General features: G+C 47.1%; 1 protein-coding gene across 2 annotated transcripts in view; it reads right to left on the bottom strand.

Moving 5' to 3' along the window:
- SLC25A39 (solute carrier family 25 member 39) overlaps positions 1-14917 on the bottom strand; it is a 52911-nt gene extending 37994 nt beyond the window's left edge. For both annotated transcript variants that reach the window (XM_060256082.1, XM_060256083.1), the window contains exon 1: positions 14738-14917. In XM_060256082.1, the coding sequence (XP_060112065.1) occupies positions 14738-14779 (42 nt within the window). In that variant the 5' untranslated portion in view covers positions 14780-14917. The remainder of the gene's footprint in view (positions 1-14737) is intronic.
- Between the last annotated feature and the right edge of the window lie 9126 nt (positions 14918-24043).

The following is a 24043-nucleotide window of genomic DNA, read 5'->3' as shown; positions in this document are numbered from 1 at the left end:
CCCCCACAACAGACACCCTGTGAGGTAGATGAAGATATTGGATTTATATCCCGCCCTCCACTCCGAAGAGTCTCAGAGCGGCTCACAATCTCCTTTACCTTCCTCCCCCACAACAGACACCCTGTGAGGTAGATGAAGATATTGGATTTATATCCCGCCCTCCACTCCGAAGAGTCTCAGAGCGGCTCACAATCTCCTTTACCTTCCTCCCCCTCAACAGACACCCTGTGAGGTAGATGAAGATATTGGATTTATATCCCACTCTCCACTCTGAAGAGTCTCAGAGCGGCTCACAATCTCCTTTGCCTTCCTCCCCCACAACAGACACCCTGTGAGGTAGGTGGGGCTGGAGAGGGCTCTCACAGCAACTGCCCTTTCAAGGACAACCTCTTCCAGAGCTATGGCTGACCCAAGCCCATGCTAGCAGGTGCAAGTGGAGGAGTGGGGAATCAAACCCAGTTCTCCGCACACTTAACCACTCCACCAAACTGGCTCTCCACACCAAACTGGCTCTCAGCACTATACAGGGGTGGCCAAACTTGCTTAATGTTAGAGCCACATATAATAAACTTCAGATGTTTGAGAGCCGGGAGGGAGAGAGGGAGAAAGGAAGGATAGGGAGAGGGAGGGAGGGAGAGATGGCAAGAAAGCAACTCTAACCTTAAATGCATTATCTAAGCCATTGGCTGACTCTGCTTGGAGAAGTGATTTAAAGAGAGAAATGCCTTTTCCAAGCTGGCCAATCGGCCAGTGGAGGCTTCAAGAGAAGAAGATGATATTGGATTTATATCCCGCCCTACACTCCGAAGAGTCTCAGAGCGGCTCACAATCTCCTTTCCCTTCCTCCCCCACAACAGACACCCTGTGAGGTAGCTGAAGATATTGGATTTATATCCCGCCCTCCACTCCGAAGAGTCTCAGAGCGGCTCACAATCTCCTTTCCCTTCCTCCCCCACAACAGACACCCTGTGAGGTAGATGAAGAGATTGGGTTTATATCCCGCCCTCCACTCCGAAGAGTCTCAGAGCGGCTCACAATCTCCTTTCCCTTCCTCCCCCACAACAGACACCCTGTGAGGTAGATGAAGAGACTGGATTTATATCCCGCCCTCCACTCTGAAGAGTCTCAGAGCGGCTCACAATCTCCTTCACCTTCCTCCCCCACAACAGACACCCTGTGAGGTAGATGAAGATATTGGATTTATATCCCACCCTCCACTCCAAAGAGTCTCAGAGCGGCCCACAATCTCCTTTCCCTTCCTCCCCCACAACAGACACCCTGTGAGGTGGGTGGGGCTGGAGAGGGCTCTCACAGCAGCTGCCCTTTCAAGGACAACCTCTGCCAGAGCTATGGCTGACCCAAGGCCATTCCAGCAGGTGCAAGTGGAGGAGTGGGGAATCAAACCCGGTTCTCCCAGATAAGAGTCGGCACACTACACCAAACTGGCTCTCCGCACGATATGTGTGAAAGAGCCACATGTCACTCTCGAGTCAGAGTCTGGTCACCCCTGGCTCAGTAGAAGAGAGCCAGCGGGTAGCAGAATGTCATAGTAGAATCTGGGAGAGCCAGGTTTGAATCTGGACTCTGCCAAGCAAGCTTGCTGGGGTGACCTCGGGCCTGTCGCTCCTTCAGCCTAACCTACCTTACGGGATTGCTGCCGAGTTTAAAATGGAGGAGAGGAAAACAACCACCCGCGGGGGACAACAGTTTAAAGTGAACTGTGATCCACCAGTGGACGGCTGGACAGTTTCCGATGGACCACGCAGCACAGGATGGCATTAAGGGTCTTGCACGGAGCCCTGGACTAAATGCAATTTGATCTGATCCAAGAGCACGGCCCAAGTGCACGCGGAAGCACTGAACACAAAATTAGTCATGCTATTCGTTTTTTTTTTAAAAGAACTCTAGTATGCCTTCTTTGAAGAATCACCTATGGTTGTAGACTTCATCCCTGTGGGCACCAGACTGCCCGTCTCCATCTTTCCAGAAGCTGATTAAAAGTTCTCAGCGTTGTGGATTTTTTAATAAAGGAAAGCTGACAATCACTGGGGAGACGACGGTCTGGCATGCAGAAGCCGGGCAAGCTTCTCAAGAGCTGAACTATGCGGGAAAACAAATTATCTATTTATCTGAGGGGGAAACTGTATACTCCTCTCCAAGGAACCTGCCCGACGTACCTAACAAAAGCGAATAAAATAAAAACAGAAAGCATTATAAAGGCGATTAAGAGCCACCGTTAAAAAAAAAACAGCATAACACATAAAAGCAGCTCCAAATGGATCTCAAACGCTACCAAAACCGCAAACAAACTTATTTTCAGCTACGGAAAGCTTCTACCCTGAAACTCTAGTCGGGTTCTAGGGTGCTTATCGATTCAGATTAACTCTAACCGTTCCACTGCAGATCAACGCACCTACCCCTCTGAAACTCATTCACCTATAATCTAAAGAGAACCCAAAGCCCATTTCGTCCATGCAGCATTATACGAGGGAGGTGCGTAGGTGTGGGCGTCTGATAAGCAGGCAGAAGGCTGCCCTCCCGCCCGTCTTATCCTGGCTCCTCCAGCAACGTTCCCACCCACCAACCCTCGCCTCCCCCAGAGGCTTCCATTATGCAACCACCTCACCGAGGGGGAGGAAAGGGAGGCATGCTCTCTGCGCCGAGCCCCCAGGCAAAGATCCTCATGCTGTCGAGGGCTCCGCCAGCCCGCTCAGCCGCTGCACTGCAATCGCTGCAGATCTGGCCGGCTCCCTTCTGTCGGCTCTTCTAGCTTGTAAAAAAAACAGGAAGTGGGGTGGAATTTGCTCCTCCCCGCCAGGGAACCTCGGGAATGGGAGGCAGGCTCTACCTACCCACAGTCAGGCTAGGAGCTCCGGTGCCCCACGCAGTGGACACGGAACGACTGGCAGGCTTGAGGTTCAAACTGATGAAGCCCTCTTACTCGGCATGTATAGCAAGTTAAAATCTTGGTCTAGATTTGCTGCGGCCCCATATCTATCTAATATCGCACATGGGAAAGTACAGATTGGCCTTTTCCAGGGCGTGTTTTGGTGCCCTCCCTTCTAATGTATTGCAAGGAAGGTTCCTTTGCTGGCTTATCCTCCAAAGATGCTGTATATCAGGAATGGCCAAACTGTGGCTTGGGAGCTACATGTGTGACCCCTTCACGCATATTGTGCGGCTCTTGAAACTCCCACTGCCCCATTCGCCAGCTTGGAGAAGGGATTTCTCTCTTTAAACTGGAGGTGTGGAGAATGCATTTAAAGTTAAAGTTGCTTTCTTTCCATCTCTCCCTCCCTCCTCCCGCCCCATCTATTTCCCTTCCTTCCCCATCGATTTTCCTTCCTTCCTGTCTTGCGGCTCTCAAACATCTGATGTTTATTCTACGTGGCTCTTAAGTTAAGCAAGTTTGGCCACCTCTGCTGTATATGCTCAGAAAGGGAAGCTGAAACTGTCGCTCACTTTGTGAGCTTTATTCCAGAGAGACACATCAGTTAATTTTTCCATTACTCTAAATTTAAACCTTTGGATAATTATCTGAAATTTGCAGATTTTGCGCTACTGAAAAACTTACTGGAAGATACTAAGAAGTCTGTAACTCAGGCACTAGCAAAATATCAGTTTTTAGCCATAAATAAGTGGAAGTTTTTAACAAAGTAGAGCTGGTTAATAATGCCATTTTTAAGGTTTAACATTGGTGGAATTGTAATATGAGAATGCTTTTATATAATCAGATACTGTGGTCTGTGACTACGAGATTTTGTATATTGCTGGTCAACTGACTAATACATTGGGAAATTGGAACACCACCACGAGCCTTCTGTGAAAGAGGTGGAAGCAGCAACAGAAAAAGATGGGAGGGATGAAAGGAGCACTTAACCAAGCCTCTCCAAATCTTTTGAGGGATCATAGAGTTGGAAGGGACCTCCAGGGTCATCTAGTCCAACCTTTGCACAATGCAGGAAACTCACAAATATCTCCCCCTAAAGTCACAGGATCCTCATTGCTGTCAGATGGCCATCTAGCCTCTATTGAAAAACCTCCAAGGAAGAAGAGCCCACCGCCTCCTGAGGAAGCCTGTTCCACTGAGGAACCGCTCTAGCGGTCAGGAAGTTCTTCCTAGTGTTGAGCCGGAAACACTTTTGATTTATTTTCAATCCATTGGTTCTGGTCCTACCTCCTGAGGCCACAGACTAGAATTCCATGTAGGGAACCCTTTTCCTCTTTTCATCAAGCATGCCTTTTGAAGGAAGAAGGGGAGGGGAGGGAAGGGAATTTTGGGGGCTCTTTCACCCATATTGTGTGGCTCTTGAAGCCCCCACCACCCTGCTGGCTGGCTTGGAGAAGGCATTTCTCTCTTTAAATCACTTCTCCAAGACATGGCAGTCGGCAGCTTGGAGAATGCATTCGAAGTTAAAGTTGCTTTCATTCCACCTCTCCCTCCCTCTATCACTTATTTTCCTTCCTCCCTGTCTTGCAGCTCTCAAACATTTGACATTTATTCTCTGTGGCTCTTATGTTAAGCAAGTTTGGCCACTCCTGTTCTATGGTATACCATAGAATCCCCTTCCAAAGTTGCCATTTCCTTGAAGGAAACGGACCTCTATGTCTGGAGTAAAGGCAGTTCCCTGTGCAAGCACTCTGGGGTGACGTTGCATCATGACGTTTTCATGGCAGACTTTTTACATGGTGGTGGTCTGGAGACCAAGTGTTAACTCTGGCGAAAGCTCCAGGCTCTACCTGGAGGCTGGTCATTCTAGTAGTTGAGCAGAAAAAACCTGCCCCCGACACCCCGTTATCCCTGTAATATCCTTCGTATATTAGGCCACACACCCCTGATGTAGCCAATCCTCCAAGAGCTTACAGGGCTCTTTTATGTAAGCTCTTGGAGGACTGGCTGCATCAGGGGTGTGTGGCCTAATATGCAAAGGAGCTCCTTTGGAATTCCACCCCTGGTAATATTCATTTCAGGAAGTAGAAGAGATGATTATTGGCTGTGTCGCTCTGCCAAAACTCAGTGAAGAAAAAGGGGGCCACGCCAAGGCAAAACGGAAGAGGAAGAAACAACTTGGTGCAGAGGGAAACAGGATCTTGATTCATTCTACAACCCCCACACGTTTCACGTACAGCTTCACCAGGGGAATCTCTCAGATTCTTAGTTCCATTCCCATACTAAAATGCAGGGGCTGCATAATTGTCAAAGATTTTATTTCCCTTTGCACCAGTTTGTTTCTTCATCTCTGCCTCTGCTAGAACTACCACAAAGATGATGGGCTGTTTCCAGCTGTTGAAGCCATGGGGTCAGGGTTCCCTTCTCGAGAGCAAACAGAAATTTGAGGGGGGGGGGGATTTTGAAAAAAACGCAGTTCTTACTTTTTTAAATGAAACATAAACATTGAAACTTATTTTCTTATCATAACACAACACGCAGCATTTATAACCCCTGGTATATAAAAGGTTGTACTCTTGGGCCTGTTGATGAAGTTTTCTTTAAGCAACACTGTGATATTCTGCATAACAACAAAATAGCTGCAAAGCACTGTGCCGTATTTTAGCACAAGCATCTTAGCTTTCTACTGTGTCAGAAGCAGAAGCATACAAAAACTGAAAACAAATTGTGTAGTAAAGGAAGTACAGGATTTACTCATGCAAGACCAAGCTTTTTTTTTTTTCAACGTTATTTTTAAAAAGAGGGAGTTTTCTTACATTTGCACACAAACCAGTTACGACAAGAAAGAAACTGTTTTTTGGCGTGTAACATTTCCAGAGGGAAGGGGATTAACTATTGCAAAACTACGGGTAAGTTAAACTTCATTCTCCTCACCCCTCTGATGCGATTCATGCTCTCGCATATCAGCAATGCCCTTCCACCCTCTACCTTGGACAAACAGGCCAGTCCAAACAACAAAGAAAAAGTGGACATAAACCTGACATTAGAAACCACAACATTCAAAAACCAGTGGGGGGACATTTCTTAATGCTGTGGTTTCTAATGTCAGACTTTCCCCCATCCATCAGAACTTCAGCCCGAGGATGGTCCATAATAAGGAACCCAACATACTGTTCCAACTGCTGCCAACTGTTTTCTACCTCTCCTTTTAGGTGGGAAGTAGGAGTTTATGATTAGAAGAAGACTGCAGATTCATACCCCGCACTTCTCTCTGAATCAGAGACTCAGAGCGGCTTACAATTTCCTATATCTTCTCCCCTCACAACAGACACGCTGTGAAGTGGGGGCAGATTTATACCCCGCCCTTCTCTCTGAATCAGAGACTCAGAGCGGCTTACAACCTCCTATATCTTCTCCCCCCACAACAGATGCTCTGTGAGGTGGGGGCAGATTTATACCCCGCCCTTCTCTCTGAATCAGAGACTCAGAGCGGCTTACAATCTCCTATATCTTCTCCCCCCACAACAGACACCCTGTGAGGTGGGGGCAGATTTATACCCCGCCCTTCTCTCTGAATCAGAGACTCAGAGCGGCTTACAATCTCCTATATCTTCTCCCCTCACAACAGACACCCTGTGAGGTGGGGGCAGATTTATACCCCGCTCTTCTCTCTGAATCAGAGACTCAGAGCGGCTCACAATCTCCTATATCTTCTCCCCTCACAACAGACACCCTGTGAAGTGGGGGCAGATTTATACCCTGCCCTTCTCTCTGAATCAGAGACTCAGAGTGACTTACAATCTCCCATATCTTCTCCCCCCACAACAGACATCCTGTGAGGCGGGTGGGGCTGGAGAGGGCTCTCACAGCAGCTGCCCTTTCAAGGACAACCTCTCCAAGAGCTATGGCTGACCCATGGCTGACCCAAGACTGCAAGTGCAGTAGTGGGGAATCAAACCTGTTTCTCCCAGATAAGAGTCCGCACACTTAACCACTACACCAAACTGGGTCTCGAAGGCTACCCTCAGGCCAAGTGAATAGAACTGCCATGGCTAAGGGTTTCAAAGGACATAGTTCCACGCAGTCTACTTTAAGAGAAGAAGATACAAAAATACCCAAGCCACCTTTGAGTCAGCCTGGCACTGCCTTGATAGCATAGGTGTAGTAGCCATCAAGTTCTAAGGCTGCTGAGATCCAGGTTTCCTGGAGCAATATAACCTCATAGTTATGTACACCTAAATGTGGTGACTTCCATGAATACAGATCAAGATTCAAAGACCAACACGGGGGGGGGGGGGGGCGTTTTAACCTTTCAGGACATTCAGCTGCTGACCGAAGAGCCGCATTTATCTCACAAAGGAATTTCAATGGGAGATCAGAAAGAAGAGACCACCAAATTGCAACTGATAACTTGAAGCTCAAGAGAATGCATCCTCCTGGACTGAATGCAAACCTAGATTTCCTGTCTCATTATCAATGCTGATTTCTCTCCACGTCTACTACCCCTCCGCAGATCACACCTAATCCAATCACGCCTGCTATTGCAATCCACCCGCTATTGTTGTTCTGGTGTTCCCCTCCGCAGATCACAGCTAATCCAATCACGCCTGCTATTGCAATCCACCCTCTATTGTTGTTCTGGTGTTCTGGCAGCACCAGAACTTTGGAATACCCTTTCAGAAGCCATAGGGGCCCTGCGGGATCTGTCTGTGTTCCGCAGGGCCTGTAAGACCAAATTGTTTAAGCGGGCCTTCGATGTTTAACTGAAAGAGGGCTGCCACCGGACACCACACATAATGCTGGTGATCGCTGTTCGAAAATTCAATGCCGCCTATATTGTATTGATGCAGCACCACAGAATGGTTTTTAAAAATTGAATTATGTAAATTATGGTTTTATATGTTTTATTGGTTTAATTGTATTGACATGATGTTGTGAGCCGCCCTGAGTCCGCTTGCGGAGAGGGCGGGATATAAGTCGAATGTAATAAATAAATATTGTCATTTGGCATCAGAAATCACTCCACTCTCCAAGATATAAGGACAGATGGACCCACATTCTAGCTGTATCTGAACAAGAAGAAGAATTGCAGAGACTCAGAGCAGTTTACAATCTCCTTCACCTTCTTCCCCCACAACAGACACCCTGTGAGGTGGGTGGGGCTGAGAGAGCTTTCACAGAAGCTGCACTTTCAAGGACAACTCCTATGAGAGCCATGGCTAACCCAAGGCCCTTCCACCAGCTGCAAGTGGAAGAGTGGGAATCAAACCCGGTTCTCCCAGATAAGAGTCCGCGCACTTAACCACTAAACCAAACTGTCTCTCTACTTATATTACACAGGCTTTTTATTGCACTGCAACATTTCCAAAAACCAATAAAGTTTTCAGAGAAGCATCTCTATGCTTCTGCTTCCCCATCTGTACTTTTATAGCCAAAGACAAACATTCTAAAAGAACTACTAAAATCCTAGAGGTCGACAATAAAAGGATGAGTGACACGAACTCAAACCAAAGTGAGCAGTAACTGGAGAAACCTCCTCTCCTCCCACAAGTATTGTTAGTCTTTAAAGTGCTACTGAATTTTCGCTCTTTTCTACTGCTACACACTAACAGCCATCTTGGTCCTTCATCCTAAAAACATATTGCAAAACAGAAAACATTACACTGGCTTTTTATCGCGCCCCAAAATTTCCAAAAACCGATGAAGTCTTCAGAGAAGCATCTCTATGCTTCTGCTATCCAAACATACCCTCAAGGAAAAGGACGGGCTGGAGGAGGTGTCAAACTCATTTGTTATGAGGGCCGGATTTGACCTAAATGAGACCATGTTGGGCCGGGCCAGGCCGTGTTGGGCCATTTATGTACCTATTTAGGCAGCAGAGAGATAAACTTTTAAAAGCAGCGGTCCCCAATCTTTTTGGCACCAGGGACCAATTTTGTGGAAGACATTTTCTCCATGGACTGGGGGGGGGGGGGGGCAATGGTTTTGGGATGATACAATTGTGCCCTTTATTTTGGTGCGGTGGTTAAGTGTGTGGACTCTATCTGGGAGAACCGGGTTTGATTTCCTACTCCTCCACTTGCAGCTGCTGGAATGGCCTTGGGTCAGCCAGAGCTCTCTTATCTGGGAGAACCGGGTTTGATTCCCCACTTCTCCGCTTGCAGCTGCTGGAATGGCCTTGGGTCAGCCAGAGCTCTCTTATCTGGGAGAACCGGGTTTGATTTCCTACTCCTCCACTTGCAGCTGCTGGAATGGCCTTGGGTTAGCCAGAGCTCTCTTATCTGGGAGAACCGGGTTTGATTCCCCACTTCTCCGCTTGCACCTGCTGGAATGGCCTTGGGTCAGCCATGGCTCTCTTATCTGGGAGAACCGGGTTTGATTCCCCACTCCTCCACTTGCACCTGCTGGAATGGCCTTGGGTCAGCCAAAGCTCTCTTATCTGGGAGAACCGGGTTTGATTCCCCACTTCTCCGCTTGCACCTGCTGGAATGGCCTTGGGTCAGCCATGGCTCTCTTATCTGGGAGAACCGGGTTTGATTCCCCACTCCTCCACTTGCACCTGCTGGAATGGCCTTGGGTCAGCCATGGCTCTCTTATCTGGGAGAACCGGGTTTGATTCCCCACTTCTCCACTTGCACCTGCTGGAATGGCCTTGGGTCAGCCATGGCTCTCTTATCTGGGAGAACTGGGTTTGATTCCCCACTCCTCCACTTGCACCTGCTGGAATGGCCTTGGGTCAGCCATAGCTCTGGCAGAGGTTGTCCTTGAAAGGGCAGCTTCTGGGGAGAGCTTTCTCAGTCCCACCCACCTCACCAGGTGTCTGTTGTGGGGGAGGAAGGTAAAGGAGATTATGAGCCACTCTGAGATTTTGAGTGGAGGGCAGGATATAAATCCAATGTCGTCGTCATCTTCTTCTTTATTATTATTACTACATTGTAATATATAATGAAATAATTATACAACTCACGGCCCGGTTGCTAACAGGCCACGGCCCGGGGATTGGAGACCCCTGTTTTAAAGGACACAAACATGACTAACGATTTAAAAAAAAAAAAAACTTAAAACATGCTTAAAACATTAGTACTTGTTGGTCTTAAAGGTGCTTTCTTTGTATTTTTGCCATAGGATCCAGGAAACTGGGCAAAGGAAGCTCTGGCTCTTTCCTTCCTTCCCCAGGGGACTGGGGGAGAGGAGCCTCAAACAATGGAGAAAATTGTGGTTTTGCTCTGTAGCTCCTGTGCGATTGAGCAAGGTTGCAAAGCAAGCTGATACAGAAGGAAGCAAGAGAGTGGGAGAAGGAAGCAGACAAGAACCAGTTGCTCGGCGGCCTGATAGGAGCCTTCGGGAGCCTGAATTGGCCCCTGGACCACTTATTTGACTCCCCTGGGTTAGAGAGAACTAATGCAAAGAGTTATGAAATGCCCTCCACAGGAGTGAGAGAAATATTCCTTCCTCATTGTGCCCATAGATAAATTCAGGTGGGTTAGCCAAGTTGGTCTGAAGCAGCACAACAAAGCTTGCGTCCAGTGGCACCTTTAAAACCAACATCTGTATCTGACCAAGTGTGCTTGCATATGAAAGCTTACACCATGAATAAAACTTCGTTGACCTTAAAGGTGCCCCTGGACCCAAATTTTGTCCTGTCCACAGATGTTATTGTGAGAGAAGGAAGAGTTTCCTTTGTAGGAAGGAGAAGGGTTGAAAAATGCTCAGCCACAATGATGCAATAAGTAAGCAACACACACATACCGGATTGCTTTTCTTCTTTTACCCAACCTAACGCATTCTACTTCCCCATCTGTACTTCGATAACCAAGGTAAACATTCTCGAAGAACTACTAAAACACTAGAGGTCCACAATAAAAGAGTAAGTGACATGAACTCAAGCCCTCAGCATCGAGCCACCAGGAATGAAAAGGATTTGAACTTTCCCCACCCCGTTTCTTTTTCTTGGTCTGATGCTAGAAATTTTACTGGACATTTAAAAGGCAGTTTTGAAAAGGCCTTGGGCAAACATTCTCGAAGAACTACTAAAACACTAGAGGTCCACAATAAAAGAGTAAGTGACACGAACTCAAGTCATCAGCATCAAGCCACCAGGAATGAAAAGGATTTGAACTTTCCCCCCATTTCTTTCTCTTGGTCTGATGTTAGAAATTTTACTGGACATTTAAAAGACAGTTTTGAAAAGGCCTTGTTCAGCTACTCATCCTGTATTTTAGGGCTGGGACAGGCTGCACATTTTTAAAGTGATGACAAAAAGAAAAAAAAAGGGCTATTAACAAGATATCCTGCAATTTGTATGCTGGATAAGAATCATGGAGTCTAAGCTTATCAACAACTATTATCTGCAGCAACTCTTTAGGAAGTGTCTACGATCAGGCAGCGTATCTCTCAGTGCTGGAGGAAGGAAGACCTTTGTGCCTTGGTTAAAGTTTCCCAAAGACATCTCTGACTCGTGACTGTGGGAAAGACAATGCTGCTATAGAGAGCGCATTAGGGCCAACTCAGTAGGGAAGAGCTTGCTATTCATGCAAAGGATTGGGGTGGGGGGAAACCTAGAGGAGAGGACTAACAACAGCTTTTGAGGTAGCTAAATGAAACCTCTCAGAGGCAGTATATCTTTGAATACTACAAGCTGGAGAACAAAAAAAACACACCCCCAACAACAGTGGAAAGATGTTACCTTCTTGCCCCATCTGGGAGATTCTAAAGAACAAAAATGCTTAACTAAAGAATCCTTGGTCTTACATTAAGTCCTGTCCACCTTCCCTCTGCTTTCTTTCCTGGGAAGCCGCTTAGATTCTGGCACTCCAGGCAACAGCATCCAACCAGAATTGGGGAGCATTTGACGTGGAAAGTCAGTGTTTGATATATATGTTTTTTTTTATCCCACAGAGGGCTTCAAGGCAGTCTGGTCCTCACACCAAGCCTATGAAATACAATATGCTGAGAAAGAATGACTGGACCAACGTCATCTGGCAAGTTTCATAGCAGAGCAGGGATTCCAACTCATGTTGTCCAGACCCTAGGCCAGGGGTGGCCAGACTGTGGCTTGGGAGCCACATGTGGCTCTTTCACACATATTGTGTGGCTCTTAAAGCCCCCACCACCCTGCTTGGTGAAGGCATCTGTCTCTTTAAATTGCATCTCCAAGCCAAGCCATCCGGTGGCTTGGAGAATGCATTTAAAGTCAAAGTTGCTTTCTTTCCACCTCTACCTCCCCCCCAATTTGCAGTTCTCAAACATCTGACATTCATGTTTTGTGGCTCTCAAAACCTTACGCTCATATCATGCAGCTCTCAAAAATCTGACTTTCATTCCATGTGGCTCTTACTTTAAGCAAGCTTGGCTACCCCTGCCCCAGGCTAACATTCCATCACATCACTCAGACCCTCAAATCAGCACAAACCAAAAACTACGGTGCCCTTTCTCCACAGAAGGAAGTACAGTATAGCCCATTCAGAACACATCATTCAAATCTGCATTTGCTGCGGTATTCGATGTTTCTGCCTCTGTTATCTGGGTTAAAGATTTAGGGCACAGAGATTATGGACTTCTGATAAAGATATCAAGAACCTGGGTGTGCCATGACCTAATCCAACACTCCATTGTATTGTAAATTCCTGCCCCAGATAACAGTGGTTAGCCTGTGTTTTTTGAAATGAAGTGACTTTAAATTAATGCAATTTGTTTAAAGCTAAAGCCATACTGAGTGATCACAGTTTTCAGAAATGTGGTAAACAAACTACTTTTAAATAAACCACTACACATATATGAACATATGAAGCTGCCTTATACTGAATCAGACCCTCGGTCCATCAAAGTCAGTATTATCTACTCAGACTGGCAGCGGCTCTCCAGGGTCTCAAGCTGAGGTTTTTCACACCTATTTGCCTGGACCCTTTTTTGGAGATGCTGGGGATTGAACCTGGGACCCTCTGCTTCCCAAGCAGATGCTCTACCACTGAGCCACTGTCCCTTCCCTGACCAGCAGTGGCTCTTCAGGGTCTCCAGTTGAGGTTTTTCACGCCTACTTGCCTGGACCCTTTTGAGTTGGAGATGCCGGGGATTGAACCTGGGACCTTCTGCTTCCCAAGCAGATGCTCTGCCACTGAGCCACCGTCCCTCCAATGACCTTGGGCAGGTCTCTCTCAGAGAACCAGCATGATGTAGCAGTTAAGAGCAGCATCCAGCCAACCCAAGCTCGAAGCTACAAATTCCATTAATGCTCACTGGGTGGCCTTGAGCCAGTCACCTTTTCGCTCTAACCTACCTTACAGGGTTGTTGTTGTGAGGATTAAACAGAGAAAGTTTCCGTGTGCATAGTAAAAGTAGTCCCCTGTGCAAGCACCAGTCATTTTTGACTCTGGGGTGACGTTGCATCACGATGTTTTCATGGCAGACTTTTTACGGGGTGGCTTGCTATTGCCTTCCCCAGTCATCTACACTTTCTGACAGCTTTAAGACAAACAACATTTTACTGCATATAAGCTTTTGTGTGCATGACTCATGACTTCGTTAGCCACTTTGGAGCCCTGCTGGGGACAAAAGCCGGCCTTAAAACATCTAAATACATAGCCTAGCCAACTGGCAGTGCTGCTGTAAGGCTAAAAGGCAGAACCGAGTGCTAAGGATGCCAGCTTTCAAGTGGGAACTGGGGATCTTCTGAAATTACAACTCATCTCCAGACTATAGAGACCCTTGGAGAAAATACATGCCTTGAAGGATACTCTATGGCATTGCACCTCACAGGGATCCCTGTCCTCCCAGGCTCTATCTCCAAATCTCCAGGAGTTTCCGCAATTCTAAGCCCCCATCCCTCTAGGTCCTGGCTAACCTTCTTTGGAAAAAGATCCCTTCCTTTAAAAAGGGGGGAGGGGAGGGCCTGACATCCCAGCAGTGTTCCCTCTAAGCTGAGTTAGTGTGAGCCAGCTCACATTTTTTTAGCCCCCGGCTCTTTATCTTAGCTCAGGAAAAAAATGGCCCCAGAGCAAACTAAATTATGCAATAGCTTGCAGCCTTCATGCAAGTAACTCACAAAGTAGAATTTTTGCTCACCACAGCTTAGAGCAGGGGTGGCCAAACCGCAGCTCGGGAGCAATGTTCCCTCTAAGCTGTGGACTCTTGTGAGCAAAAATTCTACTTTGTGAGCTACAGGCATTAAAGTTGTGAGCCGCTGCATAAATTAGTTAGTCCTGGGGCCATTTTTCCTGAGCTGAGACAAAAAGGTGTGAGCTGGAAGCTAAGAAATTGTAAGCTAGATCACACTAACTCACCTTAGAGGGAACATTGCTCGGGAGCCACATGGGGCTCTTTCACACCTATCGTGTGGCTCTTGGAAGTCCCCACCGCCTCATCGGGTGGCTCGGAGAAGGCATTTGTGTCTTTAAATCACTTCTCCAAGCCAAGTCAGCCAGCGCCTTGGAAAAGTGCGTTTAAGAACATAAGAACATAAGAGAAGCCATGTTGGATCAGGCCAACGGCCCATCAAGTCCAACACTCTGTGTCACACAGTGGCAAAAAATGTTATATACACACATACACTGTGGCTAATAGCCACTGATGGACCTGTGCTCCATATTTTTATCTAAACCCCTCTTGAAGGTGGCTATACTTGTGGCCGCCACCACCTCCTGTGGCAGTGAATTCCACATGTTAATCACCCTTTAAAGTTGCTTTCTTTCTACCTCTCCCTTCCTGCGCCTCTCAAACATTTGACGTTCATGTCTTGTGGATCTAAAAAAAAGATCTGACATTTATTCCATGTGGCTCTTACACTAAGCAAGTTCGGCCAGCCCTGGCTTAGAGGGAACACTGCACCCCGGTCCCCCGTCCGCCACTCACCTTCCCTTCCCAGCCACGTGCGTGTTGGCTGCTTGCTCCCATCGACTGGCCAAGAAATGCATCACCGGCGCTTGGGACTGCAGGCCCATTCGCTGCCCTTCCTTGCCCGGCAAGGTCAGTGGGAGAGGGGCCGTCGCGGAGGAGGCTGCACGCCCGGGGAAGCACACGCGACGATCCCCCCGCAGCGGCGCCGGCGACGCTTCCTATTAAGGACACGCAAAGAACTCTGGGGAGGAAAGGCCATAGAGAGGCCCCCCGCCGCTACTTCCGGTGCGGAGCGGAACCAGCCTTCCGCCTCATTGTGAAGGGTCACAGAGACGCGAGGGATAGAGCGGTCTCTCCGAGGAGCAGGTCTTAAAGGCGCAGCGCTGTTCTCCCGGGGCCGCAGAATAACAGAGGCGTCCCGCGGGGTAGAGTTGGGTTGGCAATCCCCAGGTGGGAAAATAATCAAATAGGAAACAGCCGTGTACAGATTAGTAAAGGGGGAAAAACTGCGTAACTGTATGTTGCAATATAAGTGCACAAACGCTCTTTACTTAGATATTGTTCCAAGAACTATATTCAGTATTATATTGCAACTAGGGTTGCCAAGTCCAATTGGCATATCTGGGGACTTTGGGGGTAGAGCCAGGAGACTTTGGGGGTGGAGCCAGGAGACATTAGGGGTGGAGCAAAGATCAAGGCTGTGACAAGCATAATTGAACTCCAAAGGGGGTTCTGGCCATCACATTTAAAGGGGCGGCACACCTTTTCAATGCCTTCCTTCCATAAGAAATAATGAAGGATAGGGGCACCTTCTTTTGGGGGTCATAGAATTGGACCCCCTGCTCCAATCTTTTTGAAACTTGGGGGGTACTTTGGGGAGAGGCACTAGACGCTATACTGAAAATTTGGTGCCTCTAGCCCAAAAAACACCCCCCCCCCCAGAGCCCCAGATACCCACAGATCAATTCTCCATGATTTTCTATGGGAATAAATCTCCATAGGGAATAATAGAGTTCCCAGCAGACATTTCCCTCCCCTCCCCCCGCTTTCTAACAACCCTGAAGCGGGGGGAGGGCCTCCAAACTGGGGGATTCCCTGCCCCCACCTGGGGATTGGCAACCCTAATTGCAACAATTTAGTTATGCGGTGTTTTTTTTTTTTTTTGCTTTACTAATCCCCAGGGACGGTGGCTCAGTGGTAGAGCATCTGCTTGGGAAGCAGAAGGTCCCAGGTTCAATCCCTGGCATCTCCAAAAAAGGGTCCAGGCAAATAGGTGTGAAAAACCTCAGCTTGAGACCCTGGAGAGCCACTGCCAGTCTGAGAAGACAAGACTGACTTTGATGGACCAAAGGTCTGATTCAGTATAAGGTAGCTTCATATGTTCATATGTTCAGGTGGGGCAGGGGATCCCCCGGTTTGGTGCCCCCCCCTTCAGGGTCATCAGAAAGCGAGGAGGGGGGAGAGAAATGTCTGTTGTACACTCCATCATTCCCTAGGGAGACAGACTCCCATAAGGTATAATGGAGAATTGATCGAGGGGGGCGCTGTGTTTTTGAGGCTAGCATCTGGTGCCTCTATCCCAAACACACCCCAAGGTTCAAAAAGGTTGGACCAGGGGGTCCAATTCTATGAGCCCCAAAAGAAGGTGTCCCATCATTCATTATTTCCAGTGGAGGGAAGGCATTTAAAAGGTGTGTGGTCCCTTTAAATGTTATGGCCAGATCTCCCTTTGGAGTTCAATGATGCTTGTCACAACCTTGCTCCTGGCTCCACCCCCCAAAGTCCCCAGCTATTTCCTGAATTGGACTTGGCAACCCTTTCCAGCGGCACTTTTAAGGCAAAGTTTTATTCTGGGAATAAGCATGCACACTCATGAGTCCAGTTGTATTTAGAAGAAGTTTTGGATTTATATCTTGCCCTTCCCTCTGAATCTCAGAGTGGCTCACAATCTCCTTTACCTTCCTCCCCAACAACAAACACCCTGTGAGGTAGGTGGACCTGAGAGAGCTCTCCTGGAAGCTGCCCTTTCAAGGACAACCTCTGCCAGAGCTCTGGCTGACCCAAGGCCATTCCAGCAGCTGCAAGTGGAGGAGTGGGGAATCAAACCCGGTTCTCCCAGATAAAGAGTCTGTGCACTGGGAGAGCTCTCTCTCTCTGTCTATTCTGTTGTTCCAGCTGGATGTTTGATAGAAAGACCAATCTTAGGACCACTCTAACAGTCAAGAAGTTCTTCCTAATGTTGAGCCGGAAACTCTTTTGATTGAATTTCAACCAACTGGTTCTGGTCCCACCTTCTGGGGTCACAGAAAACAATTCCACACCATCCTCTAGCTGACAGCCCTTCAAGTACTTGAAGATGGTGATCCTATCACCTCTCAGCCGCCTCCTCTCCAGGCTAAACATCCCCAACTCTTTCAACCTTTCCTCATAGGACCTGGTCTCCAGACTCCTCACCATCTTCGTCGGCCTCCTCTGGACCCGTTCTAGCTTGTCTATATCCTTCTTAAAATGTGGTGCCCAAAACAACACAATAGTCCAGGTGAGGTCTTACCAGAGCAGAGTAAAGCGATACCATCACTTCACATGATCGGAACACTATACTTCGTTCTGTTGGTACAGCCCAAAATTGCATTTGCAATTTTTGATTTAATTAGGACCAAACGTTTATGTTGCTGTTTGAGTGCCTCCCCCTCTTCGGTGAGCATTGGTATGCATGGCGGCATTCCACTAGCAACCTGAAATAAGACATGCAGTGCCAACTCTAATCTGCTTGTGTCTCTATGTCAGACTACAAAGAGGGCAGGGCTTTCAGTTTTGGGGAGGAGCATCGACCGTTGTTTTGGCTGGAGCCTGTGTGGCATTTCTGGCTGTCTCCCCACCCGTCTCTGTTGTTGCCTGTCAAATTCCTGCCCACGGGCACTTCGTATTCACTCTGGCAAGTCTCACAGAGGTTTAGGCTCAGTCGAGGAAAGCACAAGGTTTCTCTAGAGCAGGAGGCATGCTAGTTTTTAGTGTTCTAGTGTTTTTAGTGTTCGGACTCTTATCTGGGAGAACCGGGTTTGATTCCCCACTCCTCCACTTGCACCTGCTGGAATGGCCTTGCTGTAGCATAGCTCTGGCAGAGGTTGTCCTTGAAAGGGCAGCTGCTGTGAGAGCCCTCTCCAGCCCCACCCACCTCACAGGGTGTCTGTTGTGGGGGAGGAAGGTAAAGGAGATTGTGAGCCGCTCTGAGACTCTTCGGAGTGGAGGGCGGGATATAAATCCAATATCTTCTTCTTCTTCTTCTACACACACCCACACAAGAAAATAATCCCATGACACCTTAAGGTCTAGCAGACTTACTGAAGTGTAAAGTCTGCATTATCAGCCAGGCTATTCATCAATAAATCTAAATAAACCTTTTAAAAGATTGCCAATTCAAGAAATATCTGGGGACTTCGGGGTTGGGGCCAGGAGACTTTTTTTGGGGGGGGGGTGGAGCCAGGAGCAAGGAGCAAGAATTGAACTCCAAAGGGAGTTCTGGCAATCACATTTAAAGGGACTGCACACCTTTTCAATGCCTTCCCTCCATTGGAAATAATGAAGAATAGGGGCACCTTCTTTGGGGGCTCATAGAATTGGACCCCCTGGTCCAATCTTTTTGAAACTCGGATCGTATTTTGGGGAGAGGCACTGGATGCTATGCTGAAAATCTGGTGCATCTATCTAAAAAAACAGCTCTCCCCCCTAGAGCCCCAGTTACCCACATTTCTATGGGAATTGGTCTGGACTGCCCAGCAGACATTTCCCTCCCCCCCCCCGCTTTCTGATGACCCTGAAACGGGGGAAGGGCCTCCAAACCAGGGGATCCCCTGCCCCACCCGGGGATTAGCAACCCTATTCCTTTCTGGTTTGGCACTGGCTCCTTTATGCTCGGGGAGGAGAGTGCAGGCTGGTGGGGCAGGCATCGTGACAAGCCAAGAAGGGGAAGGGTCCCCTGGGTACTAACTGCCCAGGACCCTATGAAACCTGGAACCATCCCTGCTTGTGTCTATACGTGGCATTTTTATTTTTGCAGGTTTTGGGTTCATGCAGCCGTTGCCCTTTCCTCTCGAGTACGATGGAAGATAACGCCACCAAGGGAGACTGTCAGTGCATCAATTGTGAGGTTGGTTGTGTCGCTGGCTGCTATGGCAACGGAGGCCATACTGGTACCTTAGGCGGGCAGTTCTGTCACAGACACTTTGTGGAACCTTCGGGGAGTCACTTAACCCTTTGTTTGTCCATCCATACAATGGGGAGAGTGTTGCTTTCAGGCCATCGAGTGGGGGCTCTGTGTTACATTTACTGGGTAACCTTGTTCAGCTTAGAACCATAGGGATGTCTGCTTTTTCCGACAAATCATAGCAACCAAGTGCTATATAGCTACTGAGTGGGATCCATATCGCCTGCAGGTTGACGGGTACCCGAAACATCCCAACACCTTGTGAGAGTCTTCCCCGCACACCGAGCAAAGGGATCGTCATCTCCAAGACTGAAATCTGCCAGCGGAGAATTTTTTAAGAGTCTGCAGAGATTTTAAAAGCTAAATCGCAGGAAAAAAAGTCGGCCGAGGAAACTTTGCTAAGGTAAACAAAAGAGACCATGTATCGTTCAGCTCTGACAGTGATTCTGATCCGGAGTTCCGATGATAGTTTATAAGAACAATAATTGGGTATGTGGCATCTTTTAGAATACTGGATTTTAATGTGGCGTTGTGTGAGATTTTCATGTGGTGTGCAAGATTACGACATGGCTATTACTCTGTGAGGAAATGTATGTTGTGTGCTAGATCTACAAATTCCTTGCTTTTAAGGAGGTTGGTTGTCTAGCTGGCTGGAATGTCACTAGAGGAGAGTGACAAAGATGGTGAGGGGTCTGGATACCAAGGCCTATGAAGAAAGGTTGAAGGAGCTGGGCATGTTTAGCCTGGAGAGGAGGCGGCTGAAAGGTGATAGGATCATATAGAGGATGGGGTGGAATTGTTTTCTGTGGCCCCAGAAGGTAGGACCAGAACCAGTGGGTTGAAATTAAATCAAAAGAGTTTCCGGCTCAACATTAGGAAGAACTTCCTGACCGTTACAGTGGTTCCTCAGTGGAACAGGCTTCCTCGGTAGGTGGTGGGCTCTCCTTCCTTGGAGGTTTTTAAACAGAGGCTAGGTGTCCCTCTGACAGCCATGAAGATCCTGTGAATTTAAGGGGATGTATTTGTGAATTTCCTGCATTGTGCAGGGGGTTGGCCTGGATGTCCCTGGTGGTCCCTTCCAGATCTATGATTCTATGAAAGGAAACATCACTCTAGGAGAGTGATCCAAATAGGCAGCTGTGTTGGTCTGAAGTAGTAGAACAAAATAGGAGTCAGTTGCATCTTTAAGACCAACTTAGTTTTATTCAGAATGTAAGCTTTCTTTGTGCATGCACACTTCTTCAGGAATGAGGTACAGTAAGCAGAGACACATATAGCTGGTGGGTTTGGAATGCCAAGTGGTACAAAGTTAAAATCCAATAGCAGAACAGTAAAATTAACAAATTCGGAAAAACCTTTGATCTGGGTTGAATTAGCGTGGGAAACCATAAAACAGTAACATGTCCGAATGTGAGAATGCCTGTTAATTATTCTATTGCTAATAAATCTGGGTCAAAAAGAAGGCATTTCTTTCCCAGAAGTTTTTCCTGTCCAACTAATTTACCTTTTAACATGTAACATAAATATATACATCATTCTAGTTTGCCATTAGGAAAAAAATACATTAAAATATAGTAGAAGATGGGTTTCATATATGTTAAATATATATGTCTAGAAGGAGTGGTTAAACGTGAGGTGAGTGTAGTTTTCAGGTTGTGATGAAATTCATTCAGGTTTAAAGGTGAGCATTCCCTTGCTGATAGGGCTGCTAGCTCTGGGTTGAGAAATACCTGGGAATTAGGAGGGGTGGTGGTGGTGGAACTTAAGGGTTTGGGGAAGGGAGGGACATCAATGGGGTATAATACCATAGAGTTCACCTTTCCACTTTCTTTGAGTGAGCTGATTTCTGTCACCCTGGAGATCAGTTGTAATCCCAGGTGATCTACAGTTGCCGCCTTGCTGAAGGGTGCAAAGGAACTTAAGTAACTGCAGACTACGGGCCTCTGTTTCCAAATGGAACACTAAGTTGCATAGAAAGAAAAAGGGGTAGCAAATATTCCATCCCCCGAAATTGAATGCTGAAAACCTGTTTTAAATAAAAATTGAACAATAGGAACTTTGAAATCCATGTCCTGAAATATTTTATTTACCTATAGATAGTACTTTGTTTAACAGCGATCAGCAAAAATGTAGGTAGCAACCCCAATATGTGAGTTTACTACTAAACTTATCCCAGATCTTCGTCATATCATTATACATGATATATCTAAGTTAAACAAAGTCTTGTGAGCAAAAATTCTGCTTTGTGAGCTACTGCCATTAAAGTTGTGAGCTATTGTATAAATTAGTTTGCTCTAGGGCCATTTTTTACTGAGCTGACAAAAAATGTGTGAGCTCACACTAACTCAGCTCAGAGGAATACTGGTCACAGTGACGGAATAGCTTTTTATCAAGAGGTTGTAGCCAAAGCCAAGTGCATGAAAGAGTTCTCTAAAGTAATTCTTGTTTGGCTGATCAAAATGATTTATCTTGTTATCTCATCCATTCAATAATCCACATAAGATTAGCTACTGAAGTTCAAGTTTATGGGGCGCATTCAGACTAAATTTCCCGTCTGTGGAATGGGATTTTCCCACCGTCACCCTCTCACTGTAATCCAATGATCCCCACTCCTGTGAGGATAAGAGATCCTGAGGAACAACATGAAGGCTGTGAGGAATGTGGAATACATGGGATTGGCTGGTTTCGTCTGGATTCAAATTTATTGCTGGTCTGAGTGAAGAGCCTCTAGACTTCCTGCTATCTAACCAGTGTTAACTCCCTGCTCCCTCCCTCCATTTTCACTGGCTACAACCTGAATGTGGCCATGCAAGATTCTACTACATGGTGGTACACTTAGGTTAGCATTTTTTTCCAGTTTGTCCGAGGAAGAGGAGGAAGAAGAGAGAAGAAGAAGAAGAGTTAAATCTATACCCCACTCAGAATCTCTTTCCTCTCCCCCACAACAGACATCCTGTGAGGCAGGTGGGGAGCTCTGAGAGAGAGCTCTGAGAGAACTGCTCTTGAGAGAACAGCTCTGAGAGCATTATGACTGACCCAAGGTTGAAGATATTGGATTTATATCCCACTACGAAGAGTCTCAGAGCGGCTCACAATCTCCTTTACCTCCCCCCCTACAACAGACACCCTGTGAGGTAGATGAAGATATTGGATTTATATCCCGCCCTCCACTCCGAAGAGTCTCAGAGCGGCTCACAATCTCCTTTACCTTCCTCCCCCACAACAGACACCCTGTGAGGTAGATGAAGATATTGGATTTATATCTTGCCCTCCACTCCGAAGAGTCTCAGAGCGGCTCACAATCTCCTTTACCTCCCCCCCCCCCCACAACAGACACCATGTGAGGTAGATGAAGATATTGGATTTATATCCCGCCCTTCACTCCAAAGAGTCTCAGAGCGGCTCACAATCTCCTTTACCTTCTCCCCCCCAACAACAGACACCCTGTGAGGTAGATGAAGATATTGGATTTATATCCCGCCCTCCACTCCGAAGAGTCTCAGAGCGGCTCACAATCTCCTTTTCCTTCCTCCCCCACAACAGACACCCTGTGAGGTGGGTAGGGCTGGAGAGGGCTCTCACAGCAGCTGCCCTTTCAAGGACAACCTCTGCCAGAGCTATGGCTGACCCAAGGCCATGCCAGCAGGTGCAAGTGGAGGAGTGGGGAATCAAACTCGGTTCTCCCAGATAAGAGTTCACACACTTAACCACTACACCAAACTGGCACTTTCAATGTATGAATCTCAATGATGAAATGTGCATCTATCACAGGGTTTCCCAGGTGTGGTTCCAGTGGGCGCCCTGGTGCCCACGGAAACTTTTCCCTGGCACGTGCCAATGTTTTCAGAAAGCGATTGGCCACTGAAGACTTTATTAGTTGTATGAACATTACTTTGGCAGTAGCCGTCACCACAGTACAAGGGAGGTAAGCTGTGGCAGCCATTTTGTGTCTGGCTCTACTTCCTCTGTGACAGCCATTTTGGGGTTGTGCCCACCATGCTGGGTCAGAATTCCAAAACTGCCCCACAGGTTCAAAAAAGTTTGGGACTCCTGAATCTCGCAGTTTGGGGCATCCCACACAATAGCCCTACTGCTGAGGAGGGAACTGAGTGCTGAGTCTCCTGATGTGAAGTCCCCATTGAGGACATCAGAAAGGGTGGGGCAAAGACGCATTGCTAAAGCATCTCCTCACACCAATTCTTGCCTCAGGACTGCCTGGACAGCTCCACAGTTCATCTTCTTTCCAGGCTTTGAATCTGTCCCCTTTGGACAGCTCCCATGCTAAATGAGTCCTTCGAACAAGGCTGAACTTGCTGGGCTGGAAATGGGAAAGTTGACATCAACCCATAGAAAGAGCAAACGAAGGTCTCTCTGGGCTCAAGTCAGTTAATTGTCTATGGTGGAAAACATCTTGTGGGTACATCACCAACAACAGCCCACTCACCAGCTAAGCCATATTAGCTGAAAACACTCAAGAAATTTTTATTGGGTTTCTTATCCATTCCTCAGTTGTATATGTGATCTAGGGTCGTGGGACTCTGACCAGCCCTGAGGAAAATCTGGACCAGAACTACCCCAGATTATCCTGGTACTAACATAGAAGATGAAACAAATTACTGAACATTACACACACACACCCCTTCTCCCATGAACAAAACTATCCTTTAATCGCTTTCATGTAGCTAATGCTACCTTCATGCTGTTCTGGAAACACAAATATTTTTTTTTAATTTTATAACTTTATTGAGAATAAACAAACGATCTTAACAAAAGAGTTAAACATTCATCCGGGTAATTCTGAGTAATCCCTATACATGAAACATAAAACAAAAAACAGAGAGTGAAAGTGGATTCAAACAACACGTTAATTATCACTTTTAAATAAAGTAGATTATTATCATAACATAAATTCCTCTTTAACCTAATTCCCCCCCCCTTCTTTCCCTTCTGTCTTCCTTTCAATCCATCTGTACAATTTCTTCCATTTATTACTTGCTACTGGTTTCGCCTGCCCTTTCAGAAGTGCTGAAAGTATATCTGCCTCAGCGGCAAAAAGCACTTTTCCCACCAATTCCTCCAAATTTGGGCAATTCCCTTTCTTCCAATATTTGGCTATT

Source organism: Heteronotia binoei, chromosome 15 (assembly GCF_032191835.1).
Source record: "Heteronotia binoei isolate CCM8104 ecotype False Entrance Well chromosome 15, APGP_CSIRO_Hbin_v1, whole genome shotgun sequence".
Classification (NCBI taxonomy): domain Eukaryota; kingdom Metazoa; phylum Chordata; class Lepidosauria; order Squamata; family Gekkonidae; genus Heteronotia; species Heteronotia binoei.
Note: the sequence above shows the minus strand (reverse complement) of the source record. Positions and strands in the feature narration are given on the sequence as shown.